A 14,700-nucleotide genomic window follows, 5' to 3' on the forward strand; every position below is an offset into this window, starting at 1 on the left:
GATGTCGGGGCTCGTAGTCTGGAATTGCGCTGGGCTGGGCGGCCTGAGAACAGCTTGGTTGGTTCGGGTGGCTCAGACTGAGAAGCTAGGCAAGCGTCAGCCGTTTTATAGGAGCCGGTGGGACCCCTGATCCCTGCCGAGTCCGGAGTGGCAGTATTGCTCTGTAGACGATGGGAATTGTAGTCCAGCAGCGTCTGGGGGACCCAAGGCTGGGGATCCCGGGCAGATAGCAAAAGGCCCTTTCGTGGACTGTTTCCTGATGATGGAATCGGGGTGATTATTGGGGGGTGCGGGTTTTGTGACGAGCGTGAAGCGAGTTTCCTTCTTGGAGCATTATCCCTTTAGCTCGTTGGAGTGGGGCTCGTCCGTTTTGTGTCAGTGCTGCTAGTTCTGTTGATTTTGTTAGATTTGCTCCTCTGTTCTGTTCCTGTTGTCTTTTGAATTTGTTTGTTAGCTACCTTGTTCTGTTTGGAAAGGCAGGGTCTACGGTATTTACCTGAATCCAAGACAAGTTTTTTCCTGTGGTCTCTGATGTTAGAAATCGGTGTACGGTGGGGAACGTCCGTCTTAAATTCTGGGTCTTCTTCCTTTCAGATAAATACAGATATAACCTGTGTTTGTGAAGGGGGTTGCCTTAAATTCATAATAGTCTCCTATCCAGGTAAATAGAATACATTCCAATTGGTTGATTAAGTGCCGCTGAGTCGATGTCGACTCTTCGCGACCACAGAGATTGATTCTCTCCAGGGTGATCTGTCTTCTGCTTGGCCTTGAAGGTCTCTCAGTGGTGCCTTCATGGCTGTCGTCATCGAGTCCATCCACCTGGCTGCTGGCCGTCCTCTTCTTCTCTTGCCTTCAGCGATCTGGGCCTTCACAGTGCTTAATGCATAAATCAGGAGTTTGGGGTAATCCAATGAAACGGGTTGGCGGTCGATTCCAAATCAAAAGGGGGAGGCGTATCCGTGCACACAGATCCACTTGTGGGACTCATTGCCATGAGAGGTGGCAACAGCCACCAGAGAAATCCTATCTGGCCGATTTTCTGGACATACCAGCGAGGAGTGGAGCCTTCCTCTTCAGTGGCAGCATACCGCTGAGGAGAAGATGCTGGGGGCACAAGCAAGAGGCAGCCTTCCTCGTTGCAACCTATTGAAGGGCTTCTCTGGGGCTGTCCTCTTTTGGGAACAGAGCACTGGGCTGGCAAACGGAGATCTGACTCAACAGGGCAGTTCGTAGGTGCGTACAGAATTCCTTCTCTCCCCCGAAGGTGCACCACGGCCTGGATCCGTCCAGAAACAGGATGCCTGAGTCTGAATACTCTGCCTTTCGGTCGGCTGTATGCGTGCTTGTTTGAGCATCTTTCCACCGTTCCTTCCAAGAGGCGTTTTTTAAAAAAAATATATATATATACTGTCAGGTTTCCGTCTGTCCTGCCAGGCGAAAACAACAACAAGAAACCAGGGCATGTTTCCAGCAGGTGGTGAATCAAATCCTCTGGACAAGAGTCCCTCCTTGCCTGGAAACTTGCACAGTAATGTGGATTGTTTTGCAGTTTACAAGAGAGCAGTGCACTTGTGAAGGTTTTGGAAACGGCCTCAATTCTCCCTGCCTCCAGTTATTTGTGGATTTAAAGCCGGCTTTCCTGACACTGCTGCTAATTACCCCATTAAAGCATATGGGGCTAATTGAGCTTAAACAAGAGGGGAACATAGGATGCTGCCACATACTGAGTCAGACCCTTGGTCCATCTAGCTCAGTATTGTCTCTACACAGACTGGCAGCAGCTTCTCCAAGGTTGAAGGCAGGAGTCTCTCTCCCAGCCCTCTCTTGGAGATGCTGCCAGGGAGGGAACTTGGAACCGAGATGCTCTTCCCAGAGCGGCCCCATCACCCCCTGAGGGGAATCTCTTCCAGTGCTCACGCATCAGGTCTCCCTTTCATATGCAATCAGGGCGGACCCTGCTTAGCTAAGGGGACAAGTCATGCTTGTTACCACAAGACCAGGGAAAGAGCCATCCCACAATCTCTTTGGCTCTCCTTCCCCCACCCCCACGCTGCATTAAAACTTTTCTGATCTAACACATTTTTTCCTGATGCTGCCTCTGTCCTACTTTGATCTGCCCTAGGCTCCTAGTTGGTTTCCGGGCCCAGGTTCTCAAACCTGGGTCCTCCTCAGCTTTTGTCGGACTGCAGATCCCACCATCCCTTGCTGCCACGGCCCACCTTTTGGCTGTCCTACTCCGTGGTACTCCCATAAGGTTGTAATAACCAATTGATCGGAACGTAGGAAGCTGCCTCCTACTGAGTCAGGCCCTTGGTCCATCTGGCTCTGGATTGTCTGTACTGACTGGCAGCAGCTCTCCCCGGTTTCAGGCATGGGCCTTTCCCAGCCCTACCCAGAGATGCTGCCAGGGAAGGACCCTTGAAGAAGGCCCTTTCCGGCTCCTGTTTCTCTCTGCTTTCTTGGCTCTGCTCCTGTGCGGGGTCCAAGCTGTTCTCCTGGATTCCAAGCTGTTCTCCTGCATCACATATTCCTGGATTCCATAGCAGTAACCTGAGGCACCGAATGCCCCCCAAAATAGCAATCTGTTTGTTTTTTGCCTCCACTCCTTAAATTTAGATAAATGTGGGCATCTTGCCGTCGCCATCTGCTCCCTGGGAAGTGATTTAAGTATTTTAAGAAAAGATGCGGGGGAAAGTTGGGGAAAGTTTTGTTGCCTTGGGGGTGTTCTGCAAATGTGGGAAAGTGTATGTATGTGGCAAGGCAGGAGATCCTTTGGGAGAGTTTCAAACAAGCAGCTTCTCTGCAATCCGGAGGCTGAATCGTTCCATGTTCTCGGGAGGTTCACGGGCGCTTCCTTGGAGCTAACCTTCTGTGGAGTAGGTGGGCAGGGAGTTGAAAAAGCTGTGGCATGAGGAGACGGAAGACAGTGGCATTCCCCAAATCCTTCCTCAAGCAATCCTGCTTTGCTTTTTATTAGGGCTTTCGCTCAAAGAAAATTTAGGTAGATTCGTCTAAGGTTTAATTGATTTATGCTTTTAATCTGTATCCATGTGCATGTGGACAAAAAGCGTTCACATGTCACCTTTAAAATACGTGAATCAATGGTGAACAAAAGCATTTTATTGGTTGATGTGTTACAATAGGCACCATCTCAGAAGAGGCATTCTCCCTGCGTGAGAGGTGGTGGGGATGCCTCTTCTGGAAGGCCTCTTCTGCTTGTCACCCGTGGATTTTTGTGTCCTTCCATTTAATTGGGTCTCCATGAAACGTTACCACCTTTTATCTGCAGCTAGACTATGGAATGCACTCCCCGCAGAAATTTGCAATCTTAACTCTTTACTGACCTTCAGGAGAGCCCTTAAAACCTATCTGTTTGGTCTGGCCTTTCAGGGTTTTTAATTAGTTTTAATTGTTTTATGCTAACTTGGTTTTCAGGGTTTTAATTGTTCTGATAGTTTAATTGTTTTTTAAGATGTTTTAATTGTTATATTTATATTTCTGTTTTAATTGTTGTTGGTTTTAATGGTTTCTGTTTTAATTGTAAACCGCCCTGAGCCATTTCGGAAGGGCGGTATAAAAACCGAATAAATAAATAATAATAAATAATAAATAGACTTCCTGGCCAGGTTAAACTAGCAAAGTGTCAGGGCTGGAGTGTGGAGGCCTAAAATCAGAAGGAGCTGCAGTAACAGAACTACAACTCCTATCATCCCTAGCCACAGTGGATGAAGCCACTGATGTGGGGTGCGTGTTGTGGTAAAACAACGTTGAGGTTTCCTTGGGCAGCGAGTAAAAAACGCAACCTCTTATGTCCTTTAAAGCCTGCTAGACTGTAGATCTCTCCCCTCGACCCCAAATTCTGTGTGTTCTGACGCACGTCTGTCTTTTTTTTTGCTTTCAGCTCAGACCGGCTGATAGAAGACACAATAAGGTAGGGACGGCTTTTGCTGGAAATGGTGCTGTGGCTTTATTCTGTGCTCCATGCCCCCCCCCCCCGGCCCCTGACTGTTTCGATGTCGCTAGTCTCTCCAGTTGCGTAAAGGCGGGCTGCTGTAAGCACGGAACAGAGGGAGGGCGAGGAAATGCAAACCAGCTCTCTCTTCCCTTCGTGGAGGGGCATCTGATTTGCATGCAGAAGGTCCCGGGTTCAATCCCTGCAGCATCTCCAGAGGTGAATAGGGCGTCTTCGTGTGTCAGGGTCCTCAAGCTCGGCTCCCCAGATGCTGCCACTCCCATCGCCGGCTGATGGGAGCTGCAGTCCAGAGCCGCGAGCCCCAGCCGGACCCCTTTCCTGGGCCCTCGCCTCCTTTGCCCCTCCCTGCCTGCAGCGCCCTGTGCCGGCACCTTCCCTGCTTGGTGTGACTCACCAGTAGCAGCAGCCGCCGGGCAGGTGGCGTGATTTATATTACCTTCTTCAAGGTGTTGCCTGAACATCGCCCCCCTGAGACGGAGGAGGCACCTGTTTTCGTCCTCTTCTCCCCCCCGCCTTTCCTTCGCTTAATTGCCAGCATTTGTGTACGTGATTAATTGCTAGTAGTGTGGCGGCGGCGGCGGCTGCGAGGAAGCTGCCCGCTAGAGAATCGCCCCCTCTCTTAATTAGTGCCTCGTCCCTCGTCAGCCGGTCGCGGCACGTGGGGCGATTCAGCCGCTCCCCTGCCGACGCGACGGAAGCGTGGTTGCCTCGGAGGTGCCCCGGCATTCCTAAATGCCTTTCTGGCTTGGCAGACAGCTGTCCGTGTGGGGGCCTCTTGGGAGAGCACTGGGATTGCGGAGATGTCTCCCAGGGAAAGGCGTCGTCCCGAAACCCCAGAGTCATGAGTGTGCATTGGAAGCCAGAGCTTTCGCCGAGCGGAAGTGTGTTGTCCTGGGTAGCGTGCCAGATAAGAACCCGGATCCCGATTGAGTGCTGCTTGGAGGGCGGCCGTAGGGAAGTGGGTCGCCTGCACCCTGGACCCTCGTCCAGGTGCACAGAAATGCACTCACCCGGGAGAGTATCCTTCTTGACTCGGGCGAACGAGATGGGACCAGCTCTCCCACTGGGCGGTGATGGGTTGATTGATTAAGTGCCGTCAGGTTGGTGTCAGCCCTTAGCGACCACGTAGATAGATTCTCCCCAGGATGGTCTGTCTTCAGCTAGACCTTGAAGGTCTCTCCGTGGTGCATTCATTGCTATCGTGATCGAGTCCATCCACCTGGCTGCTGGCCGTCCTCTTCTTCTCTTGCCTTCTACTTTTCCCCAGCATGATGGACTTCTCAAGGGAGCTGGGTCTTCACAGAATGTGTCCGAAGTAGGATAGTTTGAGCCTTGGGAGAGGAGAGCTGGTCTTGTGGTCGCAAGCACGATTTGTCCCCTTAGCTAAGCAGGGTCCACCCTGGTTGCCTTTGAATGGGAGACTAGAAGTATGAGCACTGGAAGAGATTCCCCTTAAGGGATGGAGCCACTCCGGGAAGAGCATTTAGGTTCCAAGTTCCCTCCCTGGCAGCATCTCCAAGACAGGGCTGAGAGAGACTCCTGCCTTCAACCATGGAGAAGCCGCTGCCAGTCTGTGTAGACAACACTGAGCTAGATAGACCAATGGTCTGACTCGGTATATGGCAGCTTCCTATGTTCTTATGTCATTTGTGCCTCAAGTGAAAATCTGGATTGATTTGTTCTGTGATCCATCTGTTTGTTTTCCGGGCTGTCCACGGTATCCCCAAAAGTCTTCTCCAGCACCAAAGTTCAAAAGCGTCCATACTTTTCCTTCTTCAAAGTCCAGCTTTCACATCCATAGAGTGTCACAGGAAAAACCATTGTCCGAACGATTCTAATCTTGGTAGGTATAGACACATCACGGCATCTCAGTATCCTTTCCAAGGCCTTCATGGCAACCCTCCCAAGTGCTAGTCTGCAGCATCTTTCTTGACTGCTGGATCCTTGACTGTTGATGGTCGATCCTAAAAGGCAGAAGCTACCCACCACTTCCATGTCTTCATGGTCAGTTCTGAGGCTGGTTGCTGTCCCTGTTGTCATGAGTTTAGTCTTCTTGACATTTAGTGGTAGTCCCATTTTTTCACTGGGCTCCTTGGCTTTCGTTACTAGAGCTTGCAGATCCTCCGCATTCTCCGCTGTCACAGCGGTGTCATCACTGGGTGGTCGCAATCTTGAGTAGAGTTGCGTCTTGGCCCTCCCTGCTTTCCCTCTAAAATGCCCCCAGCTCCATTCGTGCCGACGTTTCTAAGGAACCTAGGAAGCTGCTGCATACTGAGTCTGACCTTTGGTCCATCTAGCTCAGGATTGCCTACCCTGACTGGCAGCGGCTCTCCCAGGTTTCAGGCAGGACTCTACCCCAGCCCTCCCTGGAGATGCTGCCAGGGACGGAACCTGGGACCTTCTGCCGGCAAGCCTGCGGAGTCTCCTCCTCGGTGCTCTCTTCTTCCCTGGAAGTGGGTCAGCGTCCCTTGGTTTCCCCTTTCCCCTCTTCCCCATTCTAGGTTGCTTGAATCTATGCAGTGGGCTGTTCCTCCCGGTGGTTATGATGGGTTCCTGCTTCGGATCTTTGGGGTCTGGAGCTGCCCAAGTGTCTCTTTCCCAAAGCCCTTCCATTGCAGCTCAGTCACCCTGCTTTGGCCCCGCTTCGGGGAGGAGGTGCAGGATTGAGCCCGCAAGCGGCAGAGTTGCTGGCCCGAGGACGGTCCTTAAGTGGCTGCCGGAAGAGACGTCTTCCAGCCTTCTCTCCCCGCGTTAGTGGGGTGGCGTTGCTGATTTGTTTTTTAATGCCACAGAAAGCATCTGGCAGTGTTTTTTCATGGAAGGGAGGATTGCAATGGAGGCCCCTTTGCCGCGAGCAAGCTGGAAATGTATTTAACATTAGCGCTTGGCTCAGGGCCCGGAGGTCAGCGCTGCCGGTTGCCGGCATTGTGTTGGGTCATTCGGAGGGTGCCTGCGGATCTCTAAGCCCAGCCCCTGGAAACGCAGCTTGGGGTGATGGAGGCGAAAGGGAGCGGGGATATGGGGGGAAGAGCCGGCCTTGCGGCAGCGAGCCTGCATTGCTAAGCTGGGTCTGCCCTGGTTTGCATTTGGATGAGAGACCCCCATGTGCGAGCTGTGAGAGATGGGGCTGTAGCCCCACAGAAGAGCATCTGAGGCCCCAGGTTCCCTCCCTGGCAGCACCTCCCGGAAGGGCTGGGAGAGACGCCTACCTGGAACCTTGCTAAGGCGTGTTCCCTCGGATAGGGATTCCCAGTGGGTGTGGACTACAACTCCCAGCTTCCCCAAGTGGCAGTCTATGGGTCTGGAGCCCTCTTCTTCGGGAAGGAGGTGAGCTGACGCCTGGTGAACGAAGGTGCTTGTGGGAGAGAGTGGACAGGTTTCTTGCCCAATGATGTTTCTTTGATGGCAGCGAATGCTGGGGAGCAGTTTGCAGTTGTTCCAGAGAGCAACCGGAAAGCACTTCATGGGGATGTGTGGGGCCTTCTCACTGGGGAGCCGGTGTGATGAGAGTGAGCCTGTTCCTTTCCTCCGCTGATGCTTTGCTTGAACCATTTGTCCGATATTACTAAAGCACTCCAAATGCTCTCTTCTCCAAAGGAAATCTCCAAGGGAGATGCGAGATCTCTCCAAAGGAGATTTCCTTCTCCAAAGGAAATGCGAAATCTCTCGGAGGGCTAGAGGACACCTCCAGCCTCCAAGGCAGGATGCCTCTGAGTACCAGTTGCCAGGGAGTCACAGCAGGAGATGAGAGGGCCTGCCCCTTTGGACTCCTGCCTGTGGGCTTCCGACAGCATCTGGCGGGCCACTGTGAGAAACGGGATGCAGGACTAGATGGGTCTCCTTGGGCCTGACCCAGCAGGGCTGTTCTTAGGTTCTGGTGTTCTCCCCCTGCCTTGAGGGACCTGCCATCTTGCATATGAGGCCTTGTTCCCTACCCCGCCTTCAGCAGAAGTTATGTTGGCAGGTACCAACGTCAGGGCCTTTTCAGTGGTGGTACCCCCACCCCCGGCACCATCTTCCAAGGACGTGTGGTGGCCCCCAGGAGGCATTTGACTCTGGCGCTAATGTGGTTTTACTGTACGTGTCTGTTGCTCTGATTTTAATGTGTTTAAGGAATGGCATTTATGCCCCCCCCGTCCCTCCTTGTAAGCTGCTTTGTTGCTGTAATACACGCTGGGTAAAAAAGGTTTAAGTAAATGAACATACACCAAGCTCGGGCCTTCCTGTCCAAAGTCCTGGAAAAGAAACCGATCAGGGTCATCTCCCTATTCCCTAGTTCTCCAAGTCCCGTGTTCCTAGCTCTTGTGAGGTTCCTGTCATTGGAGAAACCCTGGGCTGCCCGCTGCTCCTGGTTCTGAGCAGAAAATATCTGCCGTGCCCAGCCACGAAAGGCCTCGCTCACCCTCTCCAGCTCTCCTCGGACTCCAGCACCCATCACCCCTCGCCACAATAGACTGATGGGAGCGGCCATCCCAGCTGATCCTAGGAGCCGCCCTCCCTCCCTGGGAGCTTCACTTCCGAAGGGTGGGGTCATTTTCCCAGCCTTCTCCCCGGGGAAAGCTTTTCGGAGCTGTCCACAGTACCTTGCTCTTTCTCGTCACTGCTTCAACTTGTCGTTTTATTCCGGGTGCCAATTAATATAATTTCTCTCTCTTTCTGTCTCCCCCCCTGCCCCCCCCATCCACTAGCATTGCCATGGCAACGAAAGAAAACATGACTTCCCAGCGAGGGATGTTGAAGTCCCTTCAAAGCAAAATGAACACCTTGGCCAGTATCCTTTCAGAGAAGGCTGGTTCTGCAGGTGCCCCGACCCCCAAGCGCAACACAACACTGCAGTCTCTCCGGGGTGCTCCCTCCCTCCCAGCCCGCCTCGGACCTCTGCCCAAACCCACCCCACGAGGGCCGCTAGGGTTCATTTCAGCTGGGCTTTCTCTCTCGCACTTCCAGGGGAAGCCAACTTTCCCAACTCTGGTCCAACGGAATTTCCTGAGGTTGTACCTCTTGGTCTCGAAGGGGTGTTGGCAGCGTTCTCTCTCATTTTTTCCATCTGTGTGCGGAATGAGTTTTGTTCTAGGTGGCAGTCTCCCAGCTGTGTGTGTGTGTGTATGTGTGTGTGTGTACGTGCGTTCAGAGGGGGACCTTCCTGATTAAACCTGAGCGGGATCTAAAATTAATTGAGCGGAAATCAAAAGCGCATGCCTTAGAAGAAACAGTGGGTTTAAAATTTAGAACACAAGCATAAAAACCATACCAAGTACAAAGTGTAACTCTTTGTTAAGTTGAATTCTTCTGTCCCATTCTCCGATTGCTTGAGAGGTGCTTCCAGGTTCCACAGGTACATGTTATGGTCCGGACACCGCCACCCCCGTGACCCCAGGGGACCCTTGCTTCCTTGCAGTTTCTCGGGTCACCTTTTAGTTCGGTGCCCGGAGCTGAAGCCCGTTTGCAAAAGCGCAAGGGCTTGGTACCCCCCCCCGCCTCGTCTTGCGGCTGCGTGAGCCCAAAGAAAGGCATCGCGCCTCATTTGATGAGACAGATTCCATCGCAGAGATACGCAGCCTTGATGAAGTGTACATTTTCTTCTGACTTTTCTCTTTCCTCGGTGAAGCCATTGGCAGGGACAAAGGGAGCTCCAGTAGCATTCGGGAGCAAAGAGAAAAGCCCGGCCAGCTGGAAGTACATTTACACACACACACACACTCTCGTGCGGCTTCCGACGCGAAGTGGAGGCAATGCCCTGGGCTTTTGCTGCTGCTCTCTGTGCACACTCACTATCCCCGCCCCCAGTTTGGTTTGTTCTCCAGCAATTATTTAAAGTCGCTAAGCTCCCCGTATTGCCAGCTAAGCCAGTCATTTAGGAGGATTAGCTCTCCAGACCTCTATCCTCTTTGCTTTCTTCTCTTAGCCAAACCCAGTTGCGGCCCTGCTAATAAGCCACTGTGCAGCTGGAGCCCCCATCTGTCCTGCCTGTCAGGAAACAGACACCCCTGCCTTCCATTCGGCCGGCTTGGGGCAGGTTCCGCCTGTGTGTGCCTGTGCGAAGGCCACTTGAATTTGGCACGCTGGGTCCCTCATGCCCATTCAAGCCCATCTGCCTGCCTTTCCCCACTGGGCACAGTTGGCTTTTGCTGGTCTTGCAGAGGGACATGTAGGCGAGTATTTATTTATTTATTTTTATTTTACATTCATATCCCGCTCTTCCTCCAAGGAGCCCAGAGCGGTGTACGATGTACTTCAGTTCCTCCTCACAACAACCCTGTGAAGTGGGTTAGGCAGAGGGAGAAGTGGCTGGCCCAGAGTCACCCAGCAAGTCTCATGACTGAAGGGGGATTTGAACTCGGGCCTCCCCGGTCCTAGTCCAGCACTCTCATCACTTCAACCCCTGACCACTAGAAATGCTGCTGGCTTCCTCTCCGTCCCCTCTCCGGCTGAACCCCTCTTTTCTTTCCCACCCTGCACGTAGCTACAGGCTTGTTCTGAAAACTGCAGTTCTTTCTTTATTATTATTTGTTGATTTAAAATATTTCTACCCTGCCCCTCCAGTGCACTACTGCTTGGGGCGGCTCACAGCAATACGATAGACCCAGAAACAATAAAAGTAATAAAGCTAACTAAATTAAAGGGGGGAAAGTCAGATTAAAAACTACAATTATTAGGTTCAAATTAAAACTGAAAATTATAGAAAGCTAAAGGAGCTTTAGCTTCTTGGGAGCCTGGTTTGGGGTCCTGTGACAGTTTCTGCCTGTGCTCAGAATACATGGGGCACCCTTCGCTGGGGTACAAAACTGGCCTGATCTTTCCGGGGCCAAGTGAGTATTTTGCTCAGGGATCAGCAAACGTAGCTCCCTCGCTCACTGTTCAATTTCTTGGTATGTTTATTACATTTCTAAGCCGCCTAACACCTGGATCTCAAGGCGGCGTACACAAAGCGTAGAACCATGAATCAAACTCGATACAAAATTTTTTTAAAGCCATGCAAAATTTCAAAAATAATTTTGACAAAAGCATTAAAAAAAACAAAACAAAACAGTGTCGCAGAAGGCCTGAGAAATCAGGTGTTTCTGAAGTGGTTTTTGTTTTTGTTTTTGAAGGCAACCAGAGATGGGGAAGGTCTTATACTGCCAGGGAGCACAACAAGCCCTGGGGCCGCCACAGAGGAGGCCCGGTCCCTCGTCGCCACCAACCGAGCCGGTGGCAGCCCTAACCAGACCTCCCCCTGAGATCTCAGGAAGCCAGCTATTGTGGGTGGTGGCCTCCCATCCCTCAGGCAAAGGTCTTCGGAAAGAACCATCTTCTCTCCATTGTCCTGGGAGATGGAGAGGGTAAGAAACCGGTGTGGGGCTGTTGATCTGCCGAAAAGTGGCAGAGAGAGCTCTGGGGAGGAGATCTGTGTGGAGCTGGGGGCACTCACCACTGGCAAGCGGGTCGGGCCATGCCCGGTTTTGCATTTCTTCATGCATTCCTCATGGAGCAAAACCCTCACAACCGTGTCTGAGAGCACGGCGGGGGTGTGTGGTGGCAACGGCATCCTTAACCAGGTCCTTAACTCACGACCCCCCCTCCCCAGACCGATTCCCGGCTGTGAACAACCTAATCCAGCGGCTCAACCTACGCAAGCGACGAGACTCGCTCATCCTGGGCAGCGTCATTGGCATCTGCACCATCCTCTTGTTACTCTACGCCTTCCATTGACGGACGCTTTCTGTAGAGACTTCTGAGCTCCCGGTTGCTCCGCCGGAGGCGAAGACTGTGGAAATGGCCCACTCCAGTTAAATCCAGGCCCAGGGTTAGGATGGGGGTGGCTCCCTCCCTCCCCCCCCCCGCAAAGCCGGCCACACGTCCCCAAGTGGCCGCCTTCCTCATACAGTTCACATCTTTTTGGCGTTCCAGTTTTGCTCAGATGTTTCTGCCCCCTTTTGTAAGTCTCTCTTGATTCAAGGCAAGTAAATCTTAGCAGCAATTCTGCTGTGCAAAGAATCACCCGTTTTTGTTTTTGTGTTCCCTTCTCCCCCCTTCAAAAATCCTTTTGCCTCCAAAAAGTGTTGCTATAAATCTTCAACTTGCATCCAAAGGTGGGTGGTTTTTTGTTTGCCTTTCTGAAGCAAGCCCTTCTTGGATATACGTTTCCTATCCGGAGGATACTGGCCAGTTTAAGTTGAATGTAACTTGCCACCGTATTTCTTTCTCACAGCTCCAGGATAACCCAGTGGCTAGTTGTGGCTGCCCTTGCTGGGAGCTGCCTAGATTTTCACCACCTCCCAGAATGCCTGTGGGAAATCAGAGAGCCGTGCTGATTTTAAACAAAGCTCCACGCGGCCCTTGAGGGGTAGGGCAACATGGCAGCAGAAATCTTGATGGTTTGAAGGAGGACAACCCTCCGAGGGGTGGGAGAAGTGTCGGAAGACCCCTTGGGGACGAAGGGAGTAGGGCCCGTGCCCGAGGGTCTCATCCCCATGGCGTTGAGAGTGACCAAAGTTTCTCAAATGGACGTTTGGCTGTGGCCAACCCATCGCAGGCAAGATTTTGATGCAAGATCTGACGTGTTCAGAAACGGTGTTTTAATTCAGATCAGCTTTCCTTGCATTTCGTTTGATCTAAACTTTATTTTTTACTGTGACTGTGGGGTGGGGTGGGGGGGCTGTTGGGAAAAAAGGGAAGGGGTGTGAGGGTGTGATGCTGCTGAACGCGCAAATGGCAGAAAGAACTAGTCGGCCTCTGTAAATCTCACAGTGTCCGGGAGGGAAACCTTTTCTGAGTATCCCCCTCATCTGTGGCATGCGTATATCTGTTAACAGTTATTTTCTAACCTCCGAGAAGATTGGCAAACGACAGGCTTCTCGGTTGTTTCCTAAGGGGTTTAGCCAGTTATGATTGGCTGATCCCACTCTAACGGACACTGGACTTAGTTTTTTTTTAAAAAGGATTTAAATAAAACTTGAATAGTTGCACGGTTCTAACTCAAAAATAAACCTGCATTAGTTTTTGCCCCGAGCAAGGTCTCCATTCAGACCTTTTCCCCTCCCACTAAAAGACGAGTCACTCTAAACCCTTTTGCGACTTTGCTGCTTATCCTAGACTCTGCAAATCACCGGGTTTGGAGCGGAGGGAAGCCCTGTAGTTGATGAAAAACAACAAGTTCCGTAGTTGATGAACAGTTGATCCTCTTTGGGTCTTGCAGGCAGTTTACCATTCGCACTGCTAAATGGGGCATCTGTCTTTTTGTCTTTTGGGGATGGCTGGCCAAGGTCTGTGGCTTGACCACGGTCCGCAAGCCTTTTAATGACAACAAAAGATGGTTGAGGGGATAAAAAGAATTCATCATCAAACTTCTTCGTCCAGAGTTCGAAAGAGCTTGCCTCCCTCCCCCTCCCCCGGACCTCTTACTTTATTTTACCCACACCCCTGCTAAGATGGGAACGGTTTGGTTGCTTTCTGTAGCTGGCAGAGTAAATGAGATGACCACTATCCTAAATAAAATGCATTTATTTAATCTTAGAATCGTACTTTTGTTGTTGTTGTTGCTTCTTGGGCTTTAATGACTTATTGGGTGCACTTCATTAGTGGCAAATGAGTTGGGGGCAGTCTGGGCCGTACACAGCTGGGGCATATCATTAAACAGGGTGTGTGCCTAAGGGTGCGGTGGAACGTTGCATTTTTATTTTTAAAGCACTCGCTGTATGTAGGGAACTGGCTCAGAATCGCATTGGTGTACAGTCCTGCTTTTTGCGTGTCCAGAGTGTTTCACAGGCCTTCCTTTGATGCTGTCCTTTGCAACAGTGTTGAAAGGCAAGTGGTTTTTTCTCTTTCATTAAGGATGTCTCATGAGATCCTGCCAGACACCCTGTTCAGACATTATGTTGTACCAACATTCAGACGACTGTAAAGGTAAAGTGTGCCGTTGAGTTGGTGTCGACTCCTGGCGTCCACAGAGCCCTGTGGTTGGCTTTGGTAGAATACAGGAGGCGTTGACCATGGCCTCCTCCCTCGCAGTATGAGATGATGCCTTTCAGCACCTTCTGATATCGCTGCTGCCCGATATAGTCTGGGAGACACCTGTCTTCATGTGAGAGGCGAACCTGGGCCCTGAAATGTCGATACGGATCAGAAATGTGCTGCCGTGCCTGGATTCAACACTAGGGCCTGAGGGAGGAGAGCCGGTCTTGTGGCAGAGGCGACGAGTTGTCCCCTTTGCTAAGCAAGGTCTGCCTTGGTTTGCATTTGGAGGGGTGACCTCCTGGGAACACTGCAAGAGATTCCCCTTTGGGGAGGGGGCCCTCCAGGGCAGAGCCGCTTCCTCGCACGCCGAACGTCCCAACTTCACGCCCCGACATCTCCTCCAGGTCGGGTTTGGGAAAACCGCAGCCTGAAACCTTGGAAAGCCTGGCCAGTCGGCGTAGACCAGGGGTGCGCCACTCACACGCTCCGGTGGGCCGGAACCAGCCATGACCCAGTGTGCGGGGGCTGGGGTCAGTTTTCAGTGCATTCCTACCTTTGAAATTAATCGAACCATGTTAATGGAAGCAACTATTAGCTACCGGTGGATGTCCCCACATCAAGGGATTCACAGTGCTCGGCTGATAACTAGATCTGCGTCCCGTGTGTGTGTGTGTGTGTGTGTGTGTGTGTGTGTACAGGGCTTCCGGCGAGATCCAATGGGGGAACTCCAGCTTGCCGTCCACTCTCTTGGCTACTACACTGCCACCAGATAAAGTGTTAGGTTGGAA

The 14,700-nt window shown here is 51.8% G+C and overlaps 1 protein-coding gene across 3 annotated transcripts in view; it reads left to right on the top strand.

Moving 5' to 3' along the window:
• The window catches only part of GOSR1 (golgi SNAP receptor complex member 1), a 36,002-nt gene extending 23,117 nt beyond the window's left edge, over positions 1 to 12,885 (top strand). For 2 of the 3 annotated variants that reach the window (XM_053275172.1, XM_053275174.1), the window contains exons 7-9: positions 3,905 to 3,934; positions 8,665 to 8,747; positions 11,544 to 12,885. In XM_053275172.1, coding sequence (XP_053131147.1) covers positions 3,905 to 3,934; positions 8,665 to 8,747; positions 11,544 to 11,668 — 238 coding nt within the window. In that variant the 3' untranslated portion in view covers positions 11,669 to 12,885. The remainder of the gene's footprint in view (positions 1 to 3,904; positions 3,935 to 8,664; positions 8,748 to 11,543) is intronic. The other variant, XM_053275175.1, reaches the window with a different exon arrangement.
• Positions 12,886 to 14,700: the final 1,815 nt, after the last annotated feature.

Source organism: Hemicordylus capensis, chromosome 12 (genome assembly GCF_027244095.1).
Source record: "Hemicordylus capensis ecotype Gifberg chromosome 12, rHemCap1.1.pri, whole genome shotgun sequence".
NCBI classification, from domain to species: domain Eukaryota; kingdom Metazoa; phylum Chordata; class Lepidosauria; order Squamata; family Cordylidae; genus Hemicordylus; species Hemicordylus capensis.